This window comes from Homalodisca vitripennis, chromosome 8 (genome assembly GCF_021130785.1).
Source record: "Homalodisca vitripennis isolate AUS2020 chromosome 8, UT_GWSS_2.1, whole genome shotgun sequence".
Lineage (NCBI taxonomy): Eukaryota > Metazoa > Arthropoda > Insecta > Hemiptera > Cicadellidae > Homalodisca > Homalodisca vitripennis.
In genome coordinates this window covers 6,557,408-6,581,417 of record NC_060214.1, presented here as the reverse complement: position 1 = coordinate 6,581,417, position 24,010 = coordinate 6,557,408, and the positions used below count along the sequence as shown (strand labels likewise).

The 24,010-nt window shown below is 33.7% G+C and overlaps 1 protein-coding gene across 1 annotated transcript in view; it reads left to right on the top strand.

The window, feature by feature from the left end:
• Nucleotides 1–479: 479 nt before the first annotated feature.
• LOC124367200 (phenoloxidase-activating factor 3-like) overlaps nt 480–24,010 on the top strand; it is a 28,639-nt gene continuing 5,108 nt past the window's right edge. Inside the window, exons 1-3 of the mRNA XM_046823850.1 lie at nt 480–599; nt 20,819–20,978; nt 22,600–22,681. Of these exons, the coding sequence (XP_046679806.1) occupies nt 480–599; nt 20,819–20,978; nt 22,600–22,681 (362 nt within the window). The remainder of the gene's footprint in view (nt 600–20,818; nt 20,979–22,599; nt 22,682–24,010) is intronic.

The following is a 24,010-nucleotide window of genomic DNA, read 5'->3' as shown; positions in this document are numbered from 1 at the left end:
CTAGGCTCATACATACTTGAGTTGTGAATTTGTTTACTTTTAAACGGCTACCATATTGAAACTGAATGGACCAAACTTATCCGAAACACTCATTTTCTGTTTCAACATGTTTCTCATGTTTCAACATGTATAAAATATACAATATTGCAGAGAGGCCTTTATAGAGCTTTACAAGAGAAGGGGTTAAAGAAGGGATAGTATTGCTGTTTACCCCAATATAATTAAAAAGCTTTTGGTATCGGTTCGCGGTCTTCCAGGATCCGGATGGTCAAAAGTGTAAGGTGGTTCTCGCCTCTCCAAGAAATCACTCTCATAAAGGTTTACTTGAAGGTTCACTTGGGGGACCTTTGTTAAATCCCTGAAATTTGGTGTTTTATAGACCTTTATCAGAGAATTGGTAAATTCACTCATCCCGAAATATTTGCATTGCAAATTATGAAGAATCTGTGGAAAGACAGATTGATTTGAAATTTGCAAAAATGTACCAGGAGGAGGAGAAATTTTACTTAACCCAGTTCCCCACCACCAGTGTTAACTCCCGAGGTTACTTCTTCAAGATGGGAAAATTTCAAGGCCATTCCTTTGGAGGATTCAGATCGGTAGACCTTTATAAGCGTCCATGTATTGAACAAAAGAGTTTTGAAGAAATAACAGAAAGAAATGTTTTTGTACAAATCTATTTATTGAGCATTTTCTTGAAGTAAGAGCAGAAAAGGTGCCAGAATAAGTGACATGATCCAGTGGGTTGGTAGGTGAGATGCATACTCACAAGCACTCTACTGTTTGATTCCTGTCTACAAGAAAGGATGGATAAGATAAGAAAATTATATTGATTGAGGTTCTCGTACAAAAAATATTTTATATTGAACTATTTAAAGTGTGATCATTAAAAATGGAAGTAAATATTCAAAGTATTGAATTTTGTTTAATAAATGTAAAGAACGTCACTAAATTGATACAATTTTTCCATATTTAAAATTTAATATCTTGTAAAGCTGTAAATTTTAAGAATACTGAAATATGTCTTGGTACAGTTCACTTTACGAGTATTTTCTAAACGTAAGATTTTCATATATTATTTCATTAGTTTAGAATTTAGCGTTAAAACACTAAAATTTACTTATATCTTCAACATTAAATTAATTTTCAGTTTTTTAATTTATTCAAGTATTTATAGTATTAAAATAAAGAGGTCGTTAATTCTTTTTCGAATATTAAATCCTAGTAAACATAATAAAAAAGGGTTTATCTCTTTGAAAAGTATATTTACGCTGTTTTAAAATATTCCAGAAAAACTTTCAAAATTTTGAAATGAAAAATTATTTAAAAAATAAGCGTTAAACTAATAGCTTATCCAAACTTCAATAATGTGCTGCAGAATGGCTTCAAAGTTGTTATTATGAATCTGGGGACTATTAAAATGATTCAAAATCAGTAATCAGCTACATCTTTCAATATAATAGAGTAATTGAAAATTATATCTGATTTTAAATATGAGAAAACAGGAGTTGAGAAAAAGGATTGACCAACTAAAATATAACTCAAAAATATATGTCAACTGTAGAATTTTTTATTTATAGTAATAAGGAGAACTATTTGGAGGCAAATAACTTATTTGTGCAACATTTCGATTAACGCAGTGTTCGGTGTTCAGACGTATCATGACAAATGTTTTCATAATTTAAAATTTAACATACTTGACATACTGAACCATTTAACAAACTTAATGTTGTTACGTAACTAACAGTAAAAGAAGTTTTGTCGTGAAGTAGTCAAAAGACACATCCCGCACAAGACCGCTAAACAAGGTATATATTATTCAGCAGTATTCAGGTGATTCCATCAGGACACTCCGCTCCCTCGGGAACTGTTAGTTGGTTATCCTGGCCGCTGCCGCTCCTCACCGCCGCTCAATGTGCTGAACTCAGTTGCGGAAACTTTCCTCTTCTCTAGATTCTACAGAATTGAAGAAGCAATAACCTTGCATAACTAACAAATTGTTATAACTATGTAACTAAACGTGCTTAAAAAGTTAATAACAATGTAAAAGATAAAATACCAGCATCGCAAGAGTTTTTGCTTACACACGCATTAAATTTCCATCACGTTATGCTCTGGAAATTCAGTATATAAATTTGTGCAAAACGTAATTTTCTGTGCGAAAAAGACCAATATCTGTAATATATCTCTAAGCCGTAGGTTTCGCGTAGTCCTAATATGGAATACAATTAATTAAAAACAAACATTCTAAACTGAGCTATGGAGTTTCCCAGGGACCAGCATTTGATCCAGTTTTCTTTCTAATATATATCAATAACATTGAATCGTTACTACTACACGGAAAGCTTTACCATTCATACGACTCTCTTTTAGTGGAAGCCAAAAACAAAATTTGGAACCAAAAATATGTTTACTATTAACATTTGTGTCCTTATTTTATTAAGCTCAGTCTTTGGATAATATCCTCAAACTCAAATTCCTAAAACGTTTCACTGCTTTCTTTAGACATTAATAGTGGTCCTTACGTTACAGCGATATATCCTGGAATACCTCTCGATCATGGAAGAGAGGTGATGTCTGTCCACAATGGTGATGTCTGTGATTATCCTCAGGAATTTCTTAGGCAAAATGTTTCTGAGTTACGCACTGATTACTAAGTGTGTGAGAAAGTCAGCTTTCAGATGCTGCACTAACCGGAAGGTGAAATTAAGCTAAACTCAACATTTGAATTGTTCAACTATTCCAAAATAGCTGCGTTATGTTTAGAAAACTCGGTTGTTCCAAAGTGCTTTGGATTGTGTCTAAAACATCGTAGTTTATGCAATTATGTACCTGCTAGGACAATGAGAGATTTTTCGTCAACGACTTTTTTGGATCTCTTCAAGCGGACATGAAGATAAACTCCATAAAACTCCACAAATCTCTTAAACCCCAGGAGTTAAGTATATGACAGCGCCAGATTTCTGATGCTGCACCTGCGGCAGGGGAAATGGAGCTTAAAATTCGAATTGAACCAAAACCTTTTCACCATACGCTATGTGTATTTATAATATGTCTTTAACTCCATTAATATAAAGATTCTGTAACTCCAAAAACAGCTATCCACATTTAAAAATTGGCAACTATTCTCTTTTCATGTCTCTACGTCTTATAAACACCTGTTATTTTGTTTGTCTAAATGTGCCTTAAACAAAGAGCTAGACATACACTAATATCATACAAGAGATAGAGGTAAATGCCGGACAGAGAAGCACAGAAAGGGGATTTATGTAAGGTTGTAAAAAATGATTATGTAATTCATTTTATGAAAATTTGGACAAATTCAATTTAAAATGCTTGCGCCTTAAGTTAGTAACTAGTCTCAAACTGTGCTTGGCGCCAAACGCTTTCACATTGTAGAACAGTTTTTGGCATTTGATTGGGAGACCATTTAGTGAGAAATTTACTCCCACGCTGAAATGATTTTGCAATTTTCTGAGTATGAATGAAGCAAGAGTTTTTGAATTTTCTTCTTGGTGTGGGGTGAATGTTTAAATTTGAGATTTGATTCTACACGGAGTTGGGGGGGGGGAATTTAACTTAGGCATAGCTCTAGAACACTATTTTAAAATTGTTACAACATCCTCCGTTGTATTTGAAGAGTCACTAACTACCTTAAAAACTATTTCGTAAAACCAGTAAGTTTCATAACTTGAGCCAAGACAAGAACATTATAAACCACCTAGAACAGGGCCTACCTACATTGTAAATGTTTCAAACTTTAAAACCAGCGTAATTTTCTAAAAAGTTAACCTTTTCAGGTCGGATTTGTGGCATTGTACTCTACTAATAGAGATCTTTAATTTGATGTACTACTCGATCTATCCTCTAATTTAAGATTTCCTTCTGACTCCTTGCGAGGCATATCCCTGACATGGCAAAAAGTAGCGGTTACTTCAGCAAGTATATATATATATATATATATATATATATATATATATATATATATGGGTGCAGTAATGATGCACCAAGTTTTCTTGCTTTACCTGTAATCGTTCGGGAATTATCAAGTCCGTGTGGGACCTTTTGTGCACCCTGTATATACATAAATGTGAACTAACGAAGGAACAAAATTTTATAACCATCCAATATGTTGTAAGTTAATAAGCCTCAAAATGATACTAGATCTTAACAGCATTTAAAGTTGTTGCCTTTTTGCCCAATGTCCAAAAAATGTATCAAAACCATTTCATATTGAAAATAATTAAATAATGAGTTATTTAAAAAAAATTTTACCAAGCAAAAAATAGTATATTACTATTTTAAAAATCAAATATAATTCACGTTGTGCTATTACAAAATTTTAAAATTTGCTTACTGTTTAAATATTGATTTAAGATGTGAAATCTATCGTACTTTGAATATCTAAAATAAGAAACATAGTTAACGTGATGCTAATATTTACTTCAATAAAATATCCCTAAATCGTTACCCCTAAATTCAGCTCTTATTAGAGATAATTTTGGGTAAATTACCTTAATAAAGTGGAATAAACTCGTCTTGCGGCGCTGTAGCAGTAGTTTACAATCACACATAGAAATACATCCAATTTAGAATTTTATGTAAACAAAGTTTAAGTTAAAAATGTGTAAACTTGTGTAAGTAAACAAAGTGTACAAAAATATTAAAGGATAAATACAATATTTAAAAGTTCTAATGATTCCAGATCCTAATATTGTATTCTGGAAAAGTGTGAAGGCAATAGTTAGTTAAGACGGACAAAAACAACCGCAGTATAAGCAGTACAGCTCCACTTCTGTACGGTACGTAGCGCAGGAATATTCAATTCCGTCTGTGGATCAGGCCGGGGAAGATTGAATATTTGACGCCAGCTTTGGCTTGCTGTTCTTCAGAAGTCTGCCGACCAATTTAATTATTCAACACTCTATTTGTGAGTATAACGAAACAACTTTAATAAGATTAGACTATGCTGCAGGGGTGGAGGTGAGAAGTGGTGGTTAGGGGGGAGGTTTTGGTGGTGGTATCTGACGTGGACGCATGTTATTATTTTGCACTAACATAATATTTATATTAGCAGTGGTGTGCTGGATTTTGAGGATAATATTAAAATGCAAGTTTTTAACTATGTGTTTAATATAATTGGTTGAGAATAATAAATCCAAAACAAAATTAAATTTTAGATACCGTGTTTTTAGTGGTTATGTGAGCTCATTTGGGTACAGACACTCAGAAAAAACTTTAAAAATACAACAATAAGTACAGAGCCTAATTTTGAACATTTTTCAACTATAAAACTGCAACATAAGTTCTTGTATCAAATCCATCAACATATGAAAAGCATTTAAGTTTTTTCATTAAAGCACTATTATATCCATCACAATTATTGTTAACTCATAATAATACCACTTATTCGAACTTTATTTATTCTTTACAAAACCACGTACACAATAAAATTATTTACCACTGAAGTAAACTATCAAATTCTGCAATATTAGAGTTTCTATTAAGGGTAGACAATTTATACATACATTTGGCACGTTTAAAAGTGTGATTAATACTTTAATTATTTCCATATAAAGTACAAGTTGTCCTGAGTTCTCAGACTAATGTACAGTGCGTTCTCATCCATAATATGATCTAAATGTAAATTTAGTTTTATCGTACAGTTCTAACAACTATCCCATATCTTTATTAATCTATAATTATATTAAACGTTTACGTCAAATAAAATTTATAATTTTAAGTTTTACACATCAGTATTAAAAATCTTTACTGCAGTGGTATTTGTATAAATAAGAAGAAGATGTAACATAAAACAACTACAGCAACAGGTAAACAACAAAAAATACACTTTTAATTAAACTACACTATATTGTTCTCTTATCATACAACTATCGATGGCTTCTTATATTTTTGCAAAAATAAACAACAAACACATGTTATATGAATTGCTTTTAAACCAAGGAATCAACTTTTAATATTGTTTGAATTAAAAATGAATTAATCTTTTGGTTATAAACAAGTAATCAAAATAAAGATAGTAAAATCACTAGTTAATGTTATAAAGTTTATAAAACTTTTCATTAAACGCATTGACTAAAAAATATCAAATATGTTCTATGTATTTCTAGTATTACTTATGTTTTATTCTAATTTTACATAAAAAGTCTGCAAAGAAACAAATGTTAATCGCCTCTCAGGTCAAAGAAAGAAATCGTACGTTGAGGAGCCCCTCCCTCACGTCTGGCCGACAATTAGAGTCGAAATTGAATCACGGCCTCACCAATTAAGTGTCGAGAGAATCTATCTCGGTCTTTTGTCAGCTGGATTGACGACCATACTGTGTCCTGTAAATCTGTATACAATACCTGTAGCACTTTCTGGCTAAAGAAAGAATTTGTGAGGTGAGGAAGCCTCTCACGTCTGGCCGACAATTAGAGTTGAAATTGAATCACGGCCTCGCCAATTAAGTATCCGAGAGAATATATCTCGATCCTTTGTCAGCTTGATTGACGACCATACTGTGTCCTGTAAATCTGTATACAATACCTGTAGCACTTTCTGGCTAAAGAAAGAATTTGTGAGGTGAGGAAGCCTCTCACGTCTGACCGACAATTAGAGTTAAAATTGAATCATGGCCACGCTAATTAAGTGTTTGAGAGAATCTATCTCGATCCTTTGTCAGCTTGATTGACGACCATACTGTGTCCTGTAAATCTGTATACAATACCTGTAGCACTTTCTGGCTAAAGAAAGAATTTGTGAGGTGAGGAAGCCTCTCACGTCTGGCCGACAATTAGAGTTGAAATTGAATCACGGCCTCGCCAATTAAGTATCCGAGAGAATATATCTCGATCCTTTGTCAGCTTGATTGACGACCATACTGTGTCCTGTAAATCTGTATACAATACCTGTAGCACTTTCTGGCTAAAGAAAGAATTTGTGAGGTGAGGAAGCCTCTCACGTCTGGCCGACAATTAGAGTTGAAAATTGAATCACGGCCACGCTAATTAAGTGTTTGAGAGAATCTATCTCGATCCTTTGTCAGCTTGATTGACGACCATACTGTGTCCTGTAAATCTGTATACAATACCTGTAGCACTTTCTGGCTAAAGAAAGAATTTGTGAGGTGAGGAAGCCTCTCACGTCTGGCCGACAATTAGAGTTGAAATTGAATCACGGCCCGCCAATTAAGTGTCGAGAGAATCTATCTCGGCCTTTTGTCAGCTGGATTGACGACCATACTGTGTCCTGTAAATCTGTATACAATACCTGTAGCACTTTCTGGCTAAAGAAAGAATTTGTGAGGTGAGGAAGCCTCTCACGTCTGGCCGACAATTAGAGTTGAAATTGAATCACGGCCCGCCAATTAAGTGTCGAGAGAATCTATCTCGGCCTTTTGTCAGCTGGATTGACGACCATACTGTGTCCTGTAAATCTGTATACAATACCTATAGCACTTTCAGTCTAAAGAAAGGAATTGTGAGGTGAGGAAGCCTCTCACGTCTGGCCGACAATTAGAGTTGAAATTGAATCACGGCCTCGCTAATTAAGTGTCGAGAGAATCTATCTCGGCCTTTTGTCAGCTGGATTGACGACCATACTGTGTCCTGTAAATCTGTATACAATACCTGTAGCACTTTCTGGCTAAAGAAAGAATTTGTGAGGTGAGGAAGCCTCTCACGTCTGGCCGACAATTAGAGTTGAAATTGAATCACGGCCACGCTAATTAAGTGTTTGAGAGAATCTATCTCGATCCTTTGTCAGCTGGATTGACGACCATACTGTGTCCTGTAAATCTGTATACAATACCTGTAGCACTTTCTGGCTAAAGAAAGAATTTGTGAGGTGAGGAAGCCTCTCACGTCTGGCCGACAATTAGAGTTGAAATTGAATCACGGCCTCGCCAATTAAGTATCCGAGAGAATATATCTCGATCCTTTGTCAGCTTGATTGACGACCATACTGTGTCCTGTAAATCTGTATACAATACCTGTAGCACTTTCTGGCTAAAGAAATAATTTGTGAGGTGAGGAAGCCTCTCACGTCTGGCCGACAATTAGAGTTGAAATTGAATCACGGCCACGCTAATTAAGTGTTTGAGAGAATCTATCTCGATCCTTTGTCAGCTTGATTGACGACCATACTGTGTCCTGTAAATCTGTATACAATACCTGTAGCACTTTCTGGCTAAAGAAAGAATTTGTGAGGTGAGGAAGCCTCTCACGTCTGGCCGACAATTAGAGTTGAAATTGAATCACGGCCCGCCAATTAAGTGTCGAGAGAATCTATCTCGGCCTTTTGTCAGCTGGATTGACGACCATACTGTGTCCTGTAAATCTGTATACAATACCTATAGCACTTTCAGTCTAAAGAAAGGAATTGTGAGGTGAGGAAGCCTCTCACGTCTGGCCGACAATTAGAGTTGAAATTGAATCACGGCCTCGCTAATTAAGTGTCGAGAGAATCTATCTCGGTCTTTTGTCAGCTGGATTGACGACCATACTGTGTCCTGTAAATCTGTATACAATACCTGTAGCACTTTCTGGCTAAAGAAAGAATTTGTGAGGTGAGGAAGCCTCTCACGTCTGGCCGACAATTAGAGTTGAAATTGAATCACGGCTTCGCCAATTAAGTATCCGAGAGAATATATCTCGATCCTTTGTCAGCTTGATTGACGACCATACTGTGTCCTGTAAATCTGTATACAATACCTGTAGCACTTTCTGGCTAAAGAAAGAATTTGTGAGGTGAGGAAGCCTCTCACGTCTGGCCGACAATTAGAGTTGAAATTGAATCACGGCCACGCTAATTAAGTGTTTGAGAGAATCTATCTCGATCCTTTGTCAGCTTGATTGACGACCATACTGTGTCCCTGTAAATCTGTATACAATACCTGTAGCACTTTCTGGCTAAAGAAAGAATTTGTGAGGTGAGGAAGCCTCTCACGTCTGGCCGACAATTAGAGTTGTAATTGAATCACGGCCCGCCAATTAAGTGTCGAGAGAATCTATCTCGGCCTTTTGTCAGCTGGATTGACGACCATACTGTGTCCTGTAAATCTGTATACAATACCTATAGCACTTTCAGTCTAAAGAAAGGAATTGTGAGGTGAGGAAGCCTCTCACGTCTGGCCGACAATTAGAGTTGAAATTGAATCACGGCCTCGCTAATTAAGTGTCGAGAGAATCTATCTCGGCCTTTTGTCAGCTGGATTGACGACCATACTGTGTCCTGTAAATCTGTATACAATACCTGTAGCACTTTCTGGCTAAAGAAAGAATTTGTGAGGTGAGGAAGCCTCTCACGTCTGGCCGACAATTAGAGTTGAAATTGAATCACGGCCTCGCCAATTAAGTATCCGAGAGAATATATCTCGATCCTTTGTCAGCTTGATTGACGACCATACTGTGTCCTGTAAATCTGTATACAATACCTGTAGCACTTTCTGGCTAAAGAAAGAATTTGTGAGGTGAGGAAGCCTCTCACGTCTGGCCGACAATTAGAGTTGAAATTGAATCACGGCCACGCTAATTAAGTGTTTGAGAGAATCTATCTCGATCCTTTGTCAGCTTGATTGACGACCATACTGTGTCCTGTAAATCTGTATACAATACCTGTAGCACTTTCTGGCTAAAGAAAGAATTTGTGAGGTGAGGAAGCCTCTCACGTCTGGCCGACAATTAGAGTTGAAATTGAATCACGGCCCGCCAATTAAGTGTCGAGAGAATCTATCTCGGCCTTTTGTCAGCTGGATTGACGACCATACTGTGTCCTGTAAATCTGTATACAATACCTATAGCACTTTCAGTCTAAAGAAAGGAATTGTGAGGTGAGGAAGCCTCTCACGTCTGGCCGACAATTAGAGTTGAAATTGAATCACGGCCTCGCTAATTAAGTGTCGAGAGAATCTATCTCGGCCTTTTGTCAGCTGATTGACTACCATACTGTGTCCTGTACATCTGTATACAATACCTGAAACACTTTCTGCCCAAGGAAAGAATTTGTGAGGTAAGGAGGCCCTCAAGTCTGGCCGACAATTAGAGTTGAAACTGAATCACGGCCACGCTAATTAAGTGTTTGAGAGAATCTATCTCAGTCTTTTGTCAGCTGGATTGACGACCATACTGTTTCCTGTAAATCTGTATACAATACCTGCAACACTTTCTGCTCAAAGATAAATATAGGCTGAGAATACAACTATCGCTTTATATATTTAATACTTTTTATAACCTTCGTTTTTAACGATTTTTCACTAGCGTGGCTGACAATGTTTTTAAGAGAAACTTTCTCTAACGTTTTCAAGAAAAGTAATGTGCTTATGCAGTTCAAATTAATTCATCCTTAATGTTATTTATATAATAGTAAAACATTTTGTTATATTTTTTTGCCAAAATTTGTAGCAATCGGTTGGATATTGTGGAGAGGGAACCTGTTAGTCTATGCAATATACTTACTTCCCAAGTATTCATGCTTTTACTGTGATATCCAAAAAGTACAAAATTGGAAAATACCTTATACCATCCTCATTTTCTTGTGGACATACATTCGATAGTAGATGATTCATTGCTAAAAGTTCTAAATTGTAACAAACAATTTATAATGGCCATGAAAATTAATAAAGATTTAGTTTTGTAAATTATGAAGAGACACGTAACTTAAAAAATGGAAATTAAAAACTGCAATTTAAATTGTGCCTAAAATATCGGTAAGGTTACCTATACATAAGAGATAATATTACAATATGTATAATAATACAAATATTTTTTATTGAACTTTCATTGAAAGGTTTTAAACATTTTTAATGCAGTATACAAAAATGTATTGTCTCTTTACTATTTTTGTAGTAAGACTTGAATCATTATTTTTAATTCTTATAACAAAACTAAGTAGTTGTTATTTTTGCTTTTACAGATTATGTTATTTTTTTTATTCATAAAGAAATAAGTTACAGTTTTTTTTATGAGCTAACCACTGTTAATTTTATTTAAATTATATACGTTTTTTCATTTGGTATTCACTTTTTATTACTTCAACATCATATTTATATCTTTTGATAGTTATTAAAATTTATTTTAAGAGTTTTCTTTTATATATTAAAAAGCTTTTATAGAAGCTATCAAAGTCCTATTTAATAGTTTTTTATGTTTTTTTTAACATTTAAAGGAATATAATTATTTTTATCAATTAATAATTGCCTACTATCCATCCTGTACTAATTTGAACATTTCTTCTGATTATAACGTATGTATGAGTTTTCTAGAATGTTTAAACCTTTTTTTGGATTTTCCTGGAAGTAAAATCATAACTTTAACTCGAAAATGTAAAATCTTAGACTTCAGTTTAGGATTCAAATTAGCCATGATATTTACTAATAAAGTCTTGTACTATATGATCAAAAGGTCTTTGAAAATATTTTCGGATGAGGAAAATAAAATGTGATGATATGTAGAATTTGTAAGACGAAAGCTTAGTTGGGCAGTGCTCATAATACAAACAAGAACAATTAATTTTGATCACACATTTTGTTAAGGATTTATGTAATCTATAATGGATTTAATTATAAGGAATCAAGCAATTATTATTCATATCTACGAGGCACCAAATAAATAAAATCAACGCTCTAGCATACTACAGGATAAAAATGACTTTGAAACTAACTTTATTTTTTCTATATTCCAGTCCATGATCGATATACATTTTTGGATACCAATTTACAATAACACATTATGAAATATTATGGTTAGTTAAAAATCTAGACAAGGTCCTTAAGTAATCTGCTATTCCTATGTGAGGTTATCATTTCTTTTAGTAATACAATCCTATCAAACAAATATCAATGTTTAAACTCTTGTTGGTCCTATCAAGAATTCAGTTTATTTTTTTAAAGTTTGTTACTGGTGATGGATGATTTCAATGGATAATAGATTTTGAACTTGTATGCCTCCACCTCTCGACCATTGCATTCGTGTTGTCTTCGTTACAGGTGACATTCCGCGATACCACAGAAATTGCCGCCATTGAATTCTCGTCAGTGTTCCACCTTCCCTGGTGCGTTTGGTACGTGTTCTGTAGTTCTCTGTTCTATGCAGTGAGATCACTTTGGTTTATTCTCTCCAGTCAGGATTTCATGCATGAAAGACTGTTTTGTCCGAATTTTCGTGTGCCTACAAGACATTTCTTTATTTATTAGTGGCAGTTCATTGCTAAACTTTTCAGTTTTTGTGCATGTTTATGTATTAGTTTTAAACACCTGAGAAAGAGGGTTAGCGTTTTATTCTCGAAACGTAGTGTTCATTTTTGTAGCACATGACGATGGCAAATGTCTATAATCATATTATACTTTCAAATCCAGTTTTTGTAGATTCTTAATATGTAACATTTTTTGGGAGTGCCGATGGCCGAGCGGTCTAAGTCGTTGGACTTTGCGTCTGAGTTAGAGATAGCGCAGGTTCAAATCCTGTCTGTGACCGTTGCACTTTTTATCAGTACCATCAACCTTGTACTGTATCGACTCTCCCCCTTATTCTGTTTGATATGATCCTCGCACAGGCCAGTGACCCATGAGGACGGACAGAATAAGGCTTAAAAGGGGATCGGTCTCTCCTTTTTTATAACAAAAAAAAAACATTTATTTCAATGTAATATTTAAAATAAGTTACATAGATGAGATAACAAATACTCTAGGAAAGTGTTCAGTTAAGTTGCATTCCTAAGGTTTCTTACGAAACAAGCACTCAAGTCCCGCTTGTTTCTAAGATGGCGACTCGGCCACTTAGCCCTGATATCTCTGCCCTACTTTATTAAACCGTCAGATATAATGGGGCTCCATCAGGACACGGCACCATCCCGCTTGTCCCTCGGGAACTCTCAATGTCTCAGCCAAGACTTCGTCCTTAGTTGGCTCGTCAGAAACTTTCCCACTTTGCCTCTGTAGCTAGGAAACTTTGTTTCTGGCTTTACGTGGGTTCAGGGTTTGTAGATGATACATTCAATTTACTTTGTAAGTGGATATTTGGCACCAGTAATTGTTCACGATCGTATTCAGCTCTTTACATGGACGACGCGACATCTGGTCTCATGTAACCTCCAGTATTTCATGAAATAGATCACAAAATAAAGAGACAAAATGATTCACCAAAATTATCCAACTCATATGACCTCTACTATTTAAATTCTTGACGTATACTCTTCTTGAAAATATTTTTTATACAAAAGTACTACTATTTTTATTAGCAATAGTGATCAGAAACAGGATTTTTCCGAACATTTGCCATCTTTCAGTGAAACAATAAATCAGTAACTCTACGTTTCGAGATCTGCAATCTGATCTCTTCTTCAGGTGAAGATTCTACCTGTTTTTGTTTCACTGAACGATGGCAAATGTCCAGAAAAATTCTGTTTCTGATCACTATTGCTAATAAAAATAGTACCTAGTAATTTTGTATAAAAAATATTTTCAAGAAGAGTATACGTCAAGAATTTAAATAGTAGAGGTCATATTAGTGGGATAATTTTGGTGAATTATTTTGTTTCTATATCTCTTCACAATCCTTCCTTCGTCAAAAAAAAACCTTCAAACAATATTGATCAATATAACGTCCAATACTGTAACTTTCAATGTATTTGATTTTATGTAATAACGTTATATTATTTTATACCTTTCATAAATAACAATTTTCAAACACTGCTTTTAAGCATTTAGTTGTCATATAGAAAAATTTGATGAAAGTAAAGGGATTATTATCAAATTAGTATGAGAGAATAAGTGTAACAATTAATACTAGTATAAACTTGATTAAATCAAGGTTTATTATTGCCATCAATTATATGTGAATTATTTTCTAAAACAAAAGCCTCGTACATTTTGCCATATCAAAAATAAACTCCTAAAGAACATTACCAAGCTTTATTCATAGTCTCCTTTCGTCTTGAACTTGTTTAAAATTTTTTTTAAATAATCAGTATCAGTGGGTCAAAGTCAGATTCATGCCACTCCATAGGACAACTTTCTTGCGGGCTGCAGTAGTGTGTGTATATGATAATTATATCAGCAGTTTTTTTCACAGATTTTCTATTTTATTAAACAAATTCTGTGTTTAAATAAATACATTTAATAAATACTGTATTGTTATATTAATTTAAAGGTAGAAAATGTCATGGGTGCCGAAATATTTTCACTCAAAATAATTGGCAAAATAGAAAAAGTCTATGATCCATGTAAACCCTTGAGATTATTGGAAAATTAAATATAATAAAACGGTTAAACAAAGAAATTCTTTTTTATTTTGCTTTATAATATGTATCTGGGTATAATATCTGAGATCTTGAATATTATAAGAAATAGTTGTTTATATTTGAAAGTTTTTCCATATAAATAATAATTTGAAACATTGGTCATTGAATCAATTAAGTGTCCAAATTACTTGATAATTTTCATTAGACTGTCTAATTTACATTTGTAAAATTTTGCTTCTTCAAAACTTGTTTAACGTAAATGGTTAAATTCCTATGAAATAAATTGTGATTATTACAGAAAAAAGAATAAATGGAAAAAACGGTGTCCTCTTTAAGTTCTTTTCTACACGTGTTAGTTTAAAATTTCTTATATTCCTAAATCTAAACTAGCAGGCTCGAGATATAAAAGTGAATGGAGAGTATTTCCATTGTACAGTTCCTCCAGAGTTCACCAGAGAACGCGAAATTCTACTTACCTCTGTTATACATAATGCAGTCTGTGATGTGCCACCATCAGGGTAACAGACTATCCCGCTACTCCCACGGGAACTCTTCAACCTGAACCCCCAGATTATCGTCTAGCGTCTGAGTTCCACAACTCCACGGTCCCAAACTCCCAAGTTTTGTTGTTAGATTACTTAAAGTACTCAGGTGGAGCATTGAAGTACTGATCAGTTATTGGTAAAAAAATAATTACCACACCGTACGTGTGATGAGTAATAAAGTATCCACTTTGCATAAATACAGGTTTGGCATCCTTTAGTGATAATTCTGTAGGTAACAAGTAATGACGTAGGTAATAGGCTGATAGAGTAAGGCGCTGTTTGCTTAACTTACGAACAATACTTTGCACATTTGTCTTACTTACTTAACAGTATTGGTCACTATTAAATATATTATAAAGTAAGTTTAATATCACACGGTGTTTACTAAGAAATTTAATTTTCAACTACAAGACGATCACAGAACACGTAATTCAAGCTTTAACTACTTGTTGGTAGCGACAAGATTGGAAACTTACCTGAAAGGGTACCGCATAATGAGTACAGGTTGAATGAACTTTTTATCCATGGTGAAAGCCCTTGAGCTGCAGTAAATGTGTAAGACTAGATTATTTTGCTTTTTGTTTTTGAAAATTGCACCTAGTAATATTTGGGCCTTTGCGCTACTTCCGGAGTGACAAGATATTCTGGATGGGTAAGGTTGGTATTAAGGGCCGTCTCCTGTACTAATTTAAAGTAACTAATTTAAGTTGTTGTTTGTATCTTTATCAACCTAAGTAAAATTCGTTAAAGGAAAAAATGAGCCCAAAATGAAAACTGACGATAAAATCAATCCTCGGCAATTATTTACTACGATGTGATGTTTTGTTAGAGTAAATTAAAGCTTTTATAATTAGTGATTAAAATTAACCAACGAGTGGCTTGGGCTAACGTTGCTGAATGTTGAAATTGAATTTCTAAAGTTATTTTTATATTAATACATTTTTGCCCATTATTCTTTTAAGGAACAAAATATCGTTTGTTTGAACCTGAATAATTTCAAAACTCTTATCTCAGTTTGTATTGGATATGGTGAGAAACTTCATTACGCTATTTGTGGGTTTGAAGAAGTGGGAAATGTGGGAGGCGATTGAAATCTAAATTTTAAATAAACTCATGATTTTTTGGCTATTGTTAGAAAGTTCATAAATGGACAGTAAATTTCACAATTTAGTTTTTGACAATATATATTCTATTGAGAATTAGCAAGCGCTAAAACCCGTTAAATGTTCAAAAAATTGTTACTTTTCTTGAATGAATGATAAGTACTTTATTTAAGAAATTTAATATTTTTAATTTAAAATTAAATATTTAATACTAATTTTCAGGTGTAATGGATCTGAAAGTTTACAGGGAAGAAATTTAATCGAAATTCTAAAAATTATTTAATATATAAACCTCCGTAGAGAAGTTAACTAGTATTTGATCACTTGAATTTTCACTAATTAGTTTCTTTAAACCACAAACTGTACTCACAATCAAAAACATGTGCTAATCTTACTGCCATATACAACATCCCGTAGGTGGTATCGGAAGGCATAGCACCTGATGCAGAGGAATCAGTTTCCGATTAAGTGATATTTATGCGTACCAGTATAAGTGAATTAATATGTAAATATAATTTTAATATTTTCTAAAAAGTATTATATTTAGTTATTTGTGTATAAATATGTAAATAAGGTGCTACAAGCCTATATACACATTATATGGAACTTGTTGATGAAAAGTCAATTTTTTGCAGTTTTTAAATTTTTTTATGCTGGTGATAAACACATTCAAAACCAATTGTCATGTAAATATAAACTGCAGGTGTTATAAATCTTTTTGTTCAGACTTAAATTGTGAATCTTTTGTATACAATGAACTTAAAATGTGTTTCCATGGAAATTGTGAAAAGTTGCCTCAAAAACAGAATTTCTGTAGGAACATTTTTTCAAGGTCATCATTGTCTTCAAGTTTAAAAAAAAATTGGTAAGTTTGTCTTTATCATTCCCAATTAGTACACATTATAGTGAACATATTATATATAATATAAAACTATATATATATATATATATAGTTTTATGTATGTTTTTGTGTATGTCATAACGAAATTGTATGTGGAAATTCAAGGACTTATGCATTCCTCTTGTGTGTTTATGTTTAAGTTTCAAACAAAATTTTGTAAGTAATCATTTCTACATTCTGTTGAGATTCTTTCTTTTTCTTTTTCTGTAACATTTTATGCTTTTTGTTGGCTTATTGCATAATTAAATTGTATTATATGAAACTTATAGGCTCCTAATTTTTCCACTAGTAGTCTTTGTGAAATTTATATATTAGTTAATGTATTGTACATATAGTAGTTAAAAGTTTGGATCTATATATTTATGTTAAATAGATGATTTAGCCATCACTCTAGGGAAAATTGTGTGTTAATTTCCTCCACACAGGCTTTGCCTTGGAGGTTAGTTATTTTCTCTATTAGAATGTATATTTTTATTTTGTATTTCTATTGTACATTAGTAGATATTATGGTAGTATTGGATGTAAACATGGTTTCTGTACAATTCTGTAATGTATTTTGAGAAAATAAATCATTATCATTATTTTATATATATATATATAAAACTATATATATATATATCATATATAATATTTCAGGTATATTTTATATGTTTTATGAATTAAAGCAAAAAGCACTGCGTGTCATAAAAAGGCCTATCACTGTAGAGTATTATGGGTATCGCTGGAGGGTTAAGTTAACAACATTAGGATTATATAATTGCGATGCCTTGATTTTAATAAAACATCGTATATACTGACGAGCCTTGTTACATTTTTCTCACTTTAAACCCCATTCATTGAAATTAGTTCTTATCCAGTAAACAAATTAAAGCGGGAAAGAATTGAGATTTTTATATGAATAAAGTTACCAAGTTTGCCGGTGACGAGCCAAAGTTGGGACAATGTCGCGGCCGAGACGCTGAGAGTTCCCGAGGGATGGCCGGGATGGGGTCCCATTTCGGTCGCTCATTTCGCTCCTGCCAATCTAACCTAATAGAGCGGCCTCGAATTTTCCTAAATTCAATCAGAAAAAATCGCTTAAAATTTTTTAATTTTGGCTATTTTGTTTCAACAACATTAAAGGTTGTATCCTTTGTTTTCAAGATTAAATATTTTAGTATATAAAAATGATCATTTATAAGGAGAGGGTACGATAAGCGGACCCGGTTTTTTTATATCGAAATTGGCAAACGATATTACTTAACCATAACCATCGATATAATCAATCGATGCTGATTAATTATTTTGAACAGTGAACTTAAATAATCTATATCAACAGCTGTAAACACTTTCAAATAACACACGTAAGGTAATATTTCAATTTTACATAAGTAACATTTGATCATTAAAAATGACAGTCAATTTTAGAAAAATTCACGACATTGCTTTTGAAAAATGATAAGACATGTTTTACGTGGTTTCAACATGTTGGACTCGTACCGAAAAATCCATTATGTGAAATTTGTGGGAAAGAAACACCTGTAACTGTGAGAGGAGCAAATGTGGTTGTCTTCAGTTTTCCTAATCTTTGTTATAATAATTTGTTTAATCATTGTAAATATTAAATTAATATTTTAATATAAAACATATGATTGTTATTGAGGACTATACTTTTATATCGATTGATGGTCTAGAATTTGAGATACGAATATTAGGTATCGATGATTACATTCTTCGATATAAAACACCGGGTCCGCTTATCGTACCCTAACAATTTATATAAATATTTATTTAGTACATAGGCAGTGACTCCTAGTTGGTGAAGACGAGAACTTTACTGCAATACTTGTTGTAACTGTTTAATGCCTATTTCTATGTATTTCTCAGACGACACCAGTTTTTTATGGTGTAGAATATAACGAAAACCTTACACGAGGATATCATTGATGAAATATTTCAAAGTGATTTCTTTTCATATGATCTAAAAAATGTCAATTTACCCAAAAAGCTCTTGTCGATTGGTAAAATATTCTCCAAAGCAGTAAACTACTTCCTTATGAATAAATAGGTATGAACAGCCGAACTTATATACATTATAACGCACATTTTAAGTAATGCATAAGGGTCAATAAAAATTGACTTTTCTTAACTCAATGTGGGGGGGGGGGGGGGTGGGGGGGGGGGGGGGTGGGGGGGGGGGGGGGTGGGGGGGGGGGGGGGTGGGGGGGGGGGGGGGTGGGGGGGGGGGGGGGTGGGACCATGCAGAATGTCTTTTCATTTCGGAAGCAGCGCAAAAGTGCTTTTCGGAATAGGTGCAATTTCTACGCTTCTTGTCCTAAGAGAAGAAAAGATGCAATGTTTACTGATAAACTCAGTCTGAATAGACCTTTTTGAATGTGGCTTTTTGAATTTTCAATTAAATAAATTAATATTACTAGTGTTACTTTTATAATATTATTACTCAATTGTGCATTAGACGGCACATATATATTCTTTAATAAATAACTGTGACCCGATTCTACTTTTTTTAACCAACTAGGTGCACCTAGGACTTTTTGCGTCATATAAAATATAGAATAATTACGAGAAATAAAAGATGGAATAACTGTATACCGGTAATGACGTAGAAAGATCGATAAAACAATTATATTGAACTTTGGTTTTTTTTCATACGTGAGTTAAACATCCACTTCCAGTGGGGAGATACCGTTACACAAATTCACCTGTCTCCACCAAAAGATCCCATGACCTCTGTCCTCAAGTGTTTGATCCTGTGTTATTTAATAACAGACTACTAAGCTAAGAATATTATTTAAATAGTGACCTTAATGTATTGTGATTATCGAGTTTGCCCCATTCCACCTTTCGCTTAGTATAGCGTGTGAACTCTTAATGTATTGTACAGTAAATTATAAAAGTTATTTACTTCTTACCCTTTCATGTTTGATCATTAAAACGAGTAGTTTTTTCAACTTCATATACTCTTTTTTTTATAAAAGTTCTACTACTTTTCCGCAGCTTTGTACATTATACCCTATTGAATAACAAATACATCACAGGCACATCTTAACTAAACATTATAAATGCGAAAGTGACTTTGTTTTGCTTTTACGGGAAAATGCGTATTTTGGAAATCCTTCCGGGATACGTTATACTGGTCATTAAAGTAGCAAAGTATTCCAGGGTGGTTTCTAAAGTTGTGAAATATTAATTGAACGAGTCCGTTACATGTAATCAACTGTTCTATATAACGTAGGTTTATGACGTCGGAAATATAATTCATTTATATAATTATATAAGTGTTCGAAAAAAACATAAATATAGTTGGTTATGAGTTTCAACCCCAATTAAATCCCTATGGATGGTTTGTCTTCATGAAAAATTTTTATTTGAGTGTTAAGAGCGTAAAACACGCGTGTGTCAAATTTTATCATTGTAGAAAATTTGTTAATCTTGTAGGGCTTGCTTGCAACCCAATTTCAAACCCTGAAACTTCTTTTCATTCATCATGGAAGTAAAAAGATACATGTGTGTTGAATTTCACCACTCTAGAATATTAGGAAGTTTGAAAAACAAAAATATAATTTCTTTAAGAATCGTATTTCTGGCACATTTTATTTTTGTTTTGCAAGACGCGCGTGTCAAAATTTATCCTTCTAAGACATCGAGAAATTTAAAAACGATATATAGGTTTTGTAGGGATTGCACATTTTAATCCCTATGGAGGTTTGATCTTTGTAAAAATGCTTTAGGTTTTCTACTTAAGTCATGAGGCAATATTTTGTACAAAATTTCATCTTTCATTGGACATTGAGAAGTTGGAAAGTTAATGTTGAAAGTGTGAGTGATGGGCTTGCCTTTATGTAAACAGCCGTAGCGAAAGTATATATATATATATTTATGTGTGTGTGTGTGTGTGTGTGTGTGTGTGTGTGTATGTGTGTGTGTGTGTGTTTTTCAGATATCAAGTTGTACAGTAGGGTTAGTTTACAAAGTGTATTTTAAGACGTAATTTAAACAACATATACATTGAGTAGCTTCTCCTGTTCCAGAATATACCAATCATCCCAACTGGTGGCTTCTGCCCAGTGACAGCTGTGGAAAACGGGAAGAATTTGACAATGGACTCCGTACTCGTGTGTTGGGCGGTAGCGATGCTGAGTTGGGGCCAGTACCCCTGGATGGCTGAACTGGTCAAGGTCAAACTTGGAGGTATCAACATTTTCAGTGATACATTTGAAAATTTACAACAAAGGGAGAAACAATTAATCGCCACAAAATTATAGTACTGGTATTAAATAATGAAATGCTCAAAAGAATTTAAATTACGCTAATCCTGATATGAAGGACATTAGAGCAGAATCATTCAGCCCAACGGCCTTCTCAATGCTCAATTTTTTTATCGAATGCGTTCCAAATTCGATGATACCAATGTCCGGTAATGATGAGTAATTCGTTGAATGCAATGAGAAGTTAACTAATGTGTCTATTGTTAGTAATTTTACAGGAAAATACTACAGCATTATGGGAAATTATAAAAACATTCACAGGTGGTTAAGTGAAATAACTCTGGTATCAGGGAGCATTTTAAGTACATAAAATACATGATTTTCCTCCCCACATGTTTTTTGTCAATCTTATTCGTGTGCTTTTTATCGGGAAGTTTCTTTTTTTCTATTCGGGAAGAACTTTTGAAAAATTAAACTTATTTTCATTTTATCATGGTTTTAACATAACATAATAGTAATTATAGAGATGTGCACGTGTCTTTAAGTTCACCCGCGTGCCATTCTGGTAAACGGCAGTCTGTGAGTTCGATTTTTGACTGTATTAGGCGATCTCACGATCTCATTTATACTAAGCCAATGGTGTAGTGTAGCGGGCACGGCGGTTATCGCGAGATAATCGAATCAAGCAACGTCGAGAGTGGCTCCTGCTAGGATGGGTGACCGCTGAGCGATCTTGTCCTTGCAAGTAGTCTCACCCAATTGGTGGTGTTTCGGAAGTCACCTTTAAGCCGTTGGTACCCAGGTTAAGTGTTACAAAAGGCTTCTTAGCCCTAAATTTTCCTGTTTAAAAAAGACATTATTTTACTTTATAATATTATATATGGGGAAGAAGCCTGTAACTGAAACAAACACTCACACACCGTGGTTCCAAATAAAACTGAACAGGTTCTGAACAGAGAAAGCAGCGTTGTGTTTTATGGAAGTCCGAGCCCTAAGGCAGAACTTGAGAGATCTATTGTTAAGTGAATTATATTAATTTAGGGGTTGGGGAGAAGCGGATTTTCGGTGAAAAACATATGAATATTTGGAATTGGGCAAAGGAAAAGCCTTATTTGATAGAGTACCTTCAGAAGTCTGTAAACATTGTTCTAAGCAGATCCTTCCCTATTATGAAGAACTCACAGGGAAATTCCATCAACATTGGCTTCATCATATTCAAGAACTAAAAAGACATTTCCTCGAAAATTCCCATAAAAATTAAATTCATTTGAAGGAATGTTAACGTTTCACCCTCCTGGGCTTAGGTATGAATAAAGGGCACATGCAATTTCTTACTTACCAATTTACAAAAATTAAAATACTTTAGAAGAAAATAATAGTAAAGTAAATAATAGTAAGCTTATTTTTCGTTTTTAAAACGTTAAATGAACTTATACTTTTGGAATGTTCTCTCGTATTTGATTCTAACTGTCCAATGCATTAATTTATTCATTATTCACCATTTATTCATTATTCATACAACACAGATATTGCAATATTCTTTTATTTTGTAACCTAAAGGTATTTTAATGTCAAATAAAATCTGTAATCATTATTGTTTTTAGGCTTTGAACACCATTGCGGCGGCTCCATCATTAATGACAGATATATTCTGACAGCAGCCCATTGTGTTGAATCTATTCAGGAGTAAGTTTAGTACAATCGTATTAATAATCTGTTTTAGATTAAATTTTTGACGTGACAACGTCTTAAATTAGGTTGCGGCTCGGAGTAACGCCCGGTAACGTTACGATGCCCGTCCAGTGGGTCCGCCGCACGGGATCCGCACGGGATAAAGCAGATAACTGTGGGTCCGCCGCACGGGATAAAGCAGATAACTATGTTTATTCGTGAAAATGTGGAGTGCTTAGATTCGTCATATACAACAACTACAACAATAAAGGTAAATAATTGTACACTGATATTTCATTATCGTAAACTATGATTGATTGATTAATTGTTAGATTGACACAAAAGTTGAGAAACTGATTTTTATAGGTTATGTCATACTATTGACAAATGTTGATAGTGTTAAGTAAAATTATTAGTTTAAATCACTCTGCAATCAATCGTAATTCAGTCGATTGAGAAGAAACAGCGCGTATTGCTAGTCAAACATTTAAAATAACAAATTATAACCTCTAACCTGTCATAAACAGTGCGACCAAACAAACGAACTAAAACCGACCAATCACCACGCGCGGAGTTAGAATTTAACTGTGTTTAGCAAGAATTTCAAATTCCAATTTTAGTAAATGTTTTATTCAACTTTACCATTTACAATAAAAAATTTTAATTAATTTCAAATTATGTACAATGTTTTAGTAAACAAAATATATTTCTATAGTTAAAATTTGTGTGCAATTCTTATTTTCATTCAATTCCTTGTTCCTATTGTGTAATTTAATAATATTCATATCAATAAATATTCTACCGAGAAAAAGACGTTGTCACGTAAAATCTTCGCCCGTAAAACCGACATTACAGGCAACCATAATTTTTTTTTGTTAGTTTCTTTCTATTGTCAAACGTAACCATAGAGGTAACGAACGTAACAAAAGAGGTAAAGAACGTAACAAAAGAGGTAACGGACGTAACGAAAGAGGTAACGGACGTAAGAAAAGAGGTAACGAGCGTAACAATAGAGGTAACGAACGTAACCAAAGAGGTAACGAACGTAACAATAGAGGTAACGAACTCAACAAAAGAGGTAACGAACGTAACAAAAAAAATAACGAACGTAACAAAAGAGGTAACGAAAAAGATAAAGAACGTAACGAAAGAGGTAACGAACATAACAATAGAGGTAACGAACGTAACCAAAGAGGTAATGAACGTAACAATAGAGGTAACAAACGCAACAAAAGAGGTAACGAACGTTAAATAGAGGTAATGAACGTAACAATATAGGTAACGAACATAACTAATGAGGTAACGAACGTTAAATAGAGGTAATGAACGTAACAATAGAGGTAA